This window comes from Sinocyclocheilus rhinocerous, unplaced genomic scaffold, assembly GCF_001515625.1.
Source record: "Sinocyclocheilus rhinocerous isolate Xijiao unplaced genomic scaffold, SAMN03320098_v1.1 scaffold1646, whole genome shotgun sequence".
NCBI classification, from domain to species: Eukaryota; Metazoa; Chordata; class Actinopteri; order Cypriniformes; family Cyprinidae; genus Sinocyclocheilus; species Sinocyclocheilus rhinocerous.
In genome coordinates, this window is record NW_015644630.1 from 203,154 (window position 1) to 209,821 (window position 6,668).

The following is a 6,668-nucleotide window of genomic DNA, read 5'->3' on the forward strand; positions in this document are numbered from 1 at the left end:
GTCTTGACTTGACATGACATAAATAAATGACTGTTTAACAGATATTCATATAGAACTGTACTTTTAAATTGTAATACTATTTCACAGTATTGATGTTTCTACTGTATTTTTGATCAGCCTTGGTGAGCAGAAAAGACCTCTTTAAAAACATTTAAAAAATTTAATTATTCCAGACTTTTGACTTTTGTAAATTATGTTTTCTTGATCTATTTAGTGGTTTTGTTGCCGTTTTGCTTTAAAATGATTAGTTTGAAGTCACCATTAGCAATATTAGTGTTAAATTAATTTCCGTGGAATTATTTAAATGCATTCAACTACCAACTGCAGTGGTGGTAAATTTACAGAGCTTTATGAGTAATAATTATAAGTAATTTTTTTCTTTTAGGCATTTATTTAGTTTTCAGCCTAGTGAATTCCTAGTGCATCACTACTGACAATAGTTTAGACCTGACAAACTTTAATACACATTAACGCCACCTGTGTGCAGCCCTGGCAAACCTCAGACATATTCTGGTGGGTTGTAAGAACAGTCTGACACAGGGAAGCTACACATGGCGCCACAATCAAGTACTGAAGTGCTTGGTGGCAGCAATAGAGACCAAGAGAGTGTCAACAAACGCCATCCCCCAAAATGCCAAGAATACCTTACCAAAAAGGCAGTCCTTTGTTAGGGAAGGGGAGAAAAAGCGGGATAAGTGCCTGTCCCCTGACGCAGGCCAGCTGAATATAGCCAGGGACTGGGAAATGCGAGTCGACTTAATCCACAGACTCACTTTCCCATTTGAAATTGCAGTCACCAATCTGCACCCAGACCAGGTTCTCTGGTCCAACTCCAGCCGGTTCGTCATATTAGTCGAATTGACAGTCCCTTGGGAAGAGGCCATTAATGAATCCTTTGAAAGGAAGAATCTGCAATATGCCAACTTGGCAGCTGAGGCAGAGGAGTGAGGCTGGACAGTGAAAGTGTACCCAGTGGAAGTGGACTGCAGGGGCTTTGTGGCTAGTTCCACTATAAGGCTGCTGAAGAAGTTGGGCATCAGAGGACAGTGCCAGCGGAGGATAGTCAGGGAACTTGCCACTGTTGCTGAAAGAAGCAGCCGCTGGCTGTGGCTGAAGTGGATGGACACTGTGTGGACTGCCAAATGACCATGTAACAAAGTGAGGGTGTCTTGTGATAAAGGGCTGAAACACCCAATGAGGCTGGGCACATCACCTCAACAAAAGGCATCTTTCACCCAGGCTAAAGTGAATTCCTAGTGCATCACTACTGACAATAGTTTAGACCTGACAAACTTTAATACACATTAAACTCAAAATACCCAGTCAAGTGTTGAAAAGGAGATTTTTAATTACATTCATTATATCATCGCAGACTGGTTATGATCATATGGCCATTAAACACTCCTTCAAAAGCAACACTGCCCATGTGGTTAATCCAGAACTTACTACAACATGTACAGTGCCCTCCACAAATATTGGCACCCTTGGTAAACATGAGCAAAGGCAGCTGTGAAAATAAATCTGCATCATTGATCTTTTTGAGCTTTCATTCAAAAAATTCACAAAATTCTAACCTTTTATTGAAGTAAAACAATTGAAAGTGGGGGAAAACTCACCTTGTGAAATAAATGTTTTTCTCCAATGCATGTTGGCCACAATTATTGGCACCCTTGGAAATTCTTATGAGTAAAATTATATCATCAAAACGTAAAGGATCCCCACCCGATGACTGCAGCGAAGAATTGTACCGTCTTCATTATCCATCTTACCATACTAGTCCTTTTTCTTATTGTTCCCCAGTCCCGCATAAAGCAATTTGTAAATTCACGACTGATTATTGGGTATGGAGGCAAGAACCATGGACATGGGATTAGGCCATGATCCCAAATTCTTGCTGAACCAAAGTCAGAGCATAACAATTGCGTCTCGCTGTGTTCTGCTCACAGCGAAGAAAAAAATGTTCTATGGTGCGGCTAAATGGTGCTGAATATCGGGATTATAACACCTAGTCCTATTATGCAAACTGAATTGATCCAGGAACATGTTGTACTTGGTGAAATCACGTTCACCTTCTCGTGCACCATCGTTACTAAGCAACAGGGTAAACAGCTGCTGGCTTGATGACACAAACGAACCCAAATAATATAATATGAACACAGTCCAATTCACAACCTTTTGGTCCTATGACCTTCATCCGGCATATATTCCTATTTTCATATATGCCCGATGAAGGTCATAGGACCAAAAGGTTGTGAATAAATCTTTTTTTTTTTCAGGTACTGACAGTGTGCAGGATTTATTTGTTTTTGCTTTGGCATTTTCAAAATAAAAAAATACTGTATTTGTATTTTGATCTGCTCAAACTGAGGTATTTTGTATTTTTATTTGAATTACATTCTTATGTGTTTGTGCCCATCTCTCTGTGACTGGATATGGAGAAAATGTGCTCCATTGTGTGTAATGCAAGTAGCCTATGTTTGTGAAGCAGTTTTGCTGCAGAGTGATGATCATTACCTGGTCTCTTATAGGTTAGCTAAGGGCACTCACTCTACACTGCACTGCCAATTTTAATCACTAACTAAACTACAACTCTAACTAAAGTCCTTCCAAGCCTATAACAGACATTTGGTGGACTAAATGGTTTGGACGATTATGTTTTAACAGAAACTATAAAACAATAAGTGTGTTACACAGGAAGTCATTATCAAGCTACTGCAGGGTTTTGCATATTCACACTAGTCTTTCCTGCCTATCTGTCTGTCTGAGTACACATGACACAGTATGTATTCGAATAATTGATACTGATGCGATACCTTGCGTGTGTAGTGTTCTTTGCGTTTCACCAAGCTTTTTTCTTCGCTCTCCCTGCATGTGTGAGATCAGGCCCCCAAAGTGTAGGCACTGTAATAATTTGCATAATTAATAAAACTGCCTAAAATCTGTTCATCAGTAACCTGTGTTATGTGTGGATCGTTTCCTGAACAACCTTACACACTTTGTGTTTTGGAATGAGTGCTTAACGCAGAGTCCAATTTTAGTCTAATTAACATATACATGCTGGATGAAATCAAAATACAATCGCAATATCCAGTTCTCTTGGTTCGATTTCACAAAGATTTCGACTGGACAAACTCGTTTACATGGAATATACATGCATAATATTCATTATATATGAAAATTACTTAGTAAACTCTGGATGAATATCCTCATAAAATGGATGGAAAACACAGATAATTTTATTGATTTGAAATAAGCAGTCATACAGTACAAACACCTTTTTTGCATAAATCAAACATGTACAAACAGGCTTTAAAAAATGAAACAGTTCAATGTATTTCACAACTATACCTTGTGCTGGGTTTATAAGCACTTCATATAAAACCCATGCATAAAAAAACAAGATGAAGCTCACGTGCCTAAAGCATAATTTATCAAAATATATTATAGCATGAAATCTGACCACTGCATTTCTTCTCTACTTGACCACTTTTCGCAGCTCAGCCAAGACCCAGATGGCGAAGGTGAGTAGTGCCACTGATCCGGACTGATGTGTGGCTGCCAGCGGCGTGGGAACATAGAGCAGCAGGGTGCTAATGCCCAGAGCCACCTGAGAAATTCATCAGAAAAAAAAACAACACTTATATTAGCACCATTACATATGAGGGTCAATATCACAGTTTTTAAAATCTAATTGGTTTAATCTAACAATTACAATTGTAAAAATATTTGACAGGAAGAAGGTATACATACCATATCAATGACAAATAGTGTGACAACAACACTGTGTTCAATATAGCCTATGTAAAAAAAAATTAATAAATAGCTCACAATATTATTATTAATCACCATCTAGTGCAGGGGTGTCCAAACTCAGTCCTGGAGGGCCGGTGTCCTGTAGAGTTTAGCTCCAACCCCAATTAAACACACCTGAACCAGATAATCAAGCTCTCACTAGGCATACTAGAAACTTCCCGGCAGGTGTGTTGAGGCAAGCTGGAGCTAAACTCTGCAGGACACTGCGGAGTTTGGACACCCCTGATCTAGTGGCTCTAGAAAAAAAAATGCACGGTGCCCAGATGCATTAAAATAGTTTTCTAAAATGTACTAGAAGAAATATGAATTATTATTAGTAATAATTCATAATAAGAATTATAATTGTAAAAATATTATTGCAAGGTGGTGCATTTTTAAGGTAACTTAAATTTAGAAAATGTACTGTAAATGAATGCCAACATTTTCTATGCTTTTAAAAGGATACTATTGTTTTGAATCTATTATATTATTTGTCCAAAATATAATATATTTTTTTATAATGTAACAACCTTTATTATATTATGAGTTCAAGATTACATTATGAACATTTTATTACATTATTAATAAATTATTACATTATGCACAGTTAATTATTAATAGCTACATGTGATCAAACCGTTTGGGGGATCTGAATGATTCAGGGAAAAGCCTGTTATTAGTTATTAGTGAAAATATAAATGTATATATTATAGTGCCGCATTGTGGTCAGTTCTCACAACAGCCTCACTTTGACACTATAGTGCATTCAGAGAGTATTTCAGACAGAGTACTGAAGTAATCACATTGACATAAGTATTCAGGCCCTTAACTCAGTTAGTTGAAGCACCGTTGGCAGAGATTCCAGCCTCAAGTCTTTTTGGGTATGATGCCACAAGCTCTGTTCTTCTGGATTTTGGGATTTTCTGTCATTTTCCCCTGCAAATGTGACAGATTGGATGGGAACTGTTGCTGGAAAGCCATTTTCAGATCTTTCCAGATCTGTTTGATTGGGTTCAAGTCTGGACTCTGGCTGGGCTGCTCAAGAACTGTCCCTAAGTCGCTCTTGTGTTGTCTAGGCTGTGCTGATTGTACTGTTGGAAGGTAAACCTTTGGTCCAATCTGAGGTCTTGATCATTAAGAATGTGCCTATTTTGCTGTTCAGCTTTCCTTTTAGTCCTCTAGCCTCTGCCTCTAAAAAAACACCCCCACAGCATGATCGGTCTTGTTTCTCAGTCTCAGAGCACTTTAAGTGCTTTTTTTTTTTTTTTTTCAAAATCCAAGAGGGGCCAGTAATGCCCGAAAATTTGAACTCTGGACTCTGGCTGGGCTGCTCAAGAACTGTCCCTAAGTCGCTCTTGTGTTGTCTAGGCTGTGCTGATTGTACTGTTGGAAGGTAAACCTTTGGTCCATCCAATCTGATTGATCATTAAGAATGTGCCTATTTTGCTGTTCAGCTTTCCTTTTAGTCCTCTAGCCTCTGCCTCTAAAAAAACACCCCCACAGCATGATCGGTCTTGTTTCTCAGTCTCAGAGCACTTTAAGTGCTTTTTTTTTTTTTGCAAAATCCAAGAGGGCTTTCAGGTGCTGAGGACAGACTATGCTTGGTTTATTATATTGACAGGTGCCTGCCTTTCCAAACAATCAAATTTGTCTCAGATGGACTCAATTCAGTGTGTAGAAACATCTCAAAGATGACCCAGAGAAATGGGATGCAGCTAAGCTAAATGTGAAGTATCACAGCAAAGGATCTGAATACTTATGTCAATGTTATGTCAGCGTCAAAGACATCTCTAGCTGCTGAGATCTGATTGGCTGCAGGTGTCCATATTTGTGATATTTGAAGGATATGTTAGCATTTGCACCAAAGAAGATGCATGTGAGTTTTCAATTTAATTGATCATATGGTAGCAGAATTATGATGATTTTTCATTTGTTGTTTCCTCAAAGCATTTCTAATGTGTGAAGTTTCACTGAGACGCTGCGTTCAGTAGCTATAGGTAAATTAGTGACCATTTCATTTGTTTATATCTTTGTCATTTTTGATGATGAAAGCTTAGCAGAGATGTATGTTTTGTAGACTTTGATTCTAGGCATTATAGTTCCAGAATTCACAACTAAAATGCGAATTACCATATTATTGTGCTACCTGCATGTGTGTGTGTGTGTGTGCGTGCGTGCGTGCGTGTGTGTGTGTGTGAGTGTGTGTGTGTGTGTGTGCAGGCATAGCGAGGGGCATTTCTGATCGTCCCACCAGTTGAGCTACATCTGAGATTTACATCCTCTGATTCCCAGATTCTTTTCAGGCATAATAATAATAATAATAATAACGACAACAAAAATCTGATCAAATAGGGTTCAAGCACAATTTGGTTAATAATAATTTTTAGAGGAAGAAGAAGAAAATCAGTACAAATACAATAGGACTGGACCCCTAATAAGTGTATTCTGCTGTATATGATGCAGTTTGAAGCTTTTTACTTGTGTATAGGCCATGGCTGTGAGACAGCCGATCGCGATCTTCACCCGTCTGGGCAGGTGGACTCATCTGGAGAAGAGGTAGAGTCCTGTGATGGCTGACAGTGAGGCGATGCCCTGCACAAACAGGAAGCACGTCAGCTAAAGCACATCCGCTACAGCACTGACACATTTCAGCTGACAGGAGCAGTGCTTACCAGAATACGATGGTCAAACTGAACCATGCTGGTGTGGCATGATGAGCTGGAAGCCCATTTGCCGGCGTTAGAGTAAATGCCGTGACGTCATTAAGTTGCGCCCGCATTTAGGCTGGAGCGCACCTGTGGTGGGTTCTCGTCTGTTTGTTCGCGTGCCTTGGCCTGGTGCGGCGTGTTGTGGTGTGTTGCTGCGACCGTTTCGAG

The 6,668-nt window shown here is 39.3% G+C and overlaps 1 protein-coding gene across 1 annotated transcript in view; it reads right to left on the reverse strand.

Moving 5' to 3' along the window:
- Positions 1–3,475: 3,475 nt before the first annotated feature.
- The window catches only part of LOC107758569 (cytochrome c oxidase assembly protein COX15 homolog), a 16,341-nt gene continuing 13,148 nt past the window's right edge, over positions 3,476–6,668 (reverse strand). Inside the window, 3 exon segments of the mRNA XM_016576339.1 lie at positions 3,476–3,607; positions 6,271–6,384; positions 6,465–6,490. Coding sequence (XP_016431825.1) covers positions 3,476–3,607; positions 6,271–6,384; positions 6,465–6,490 — 272 coding nt within the window.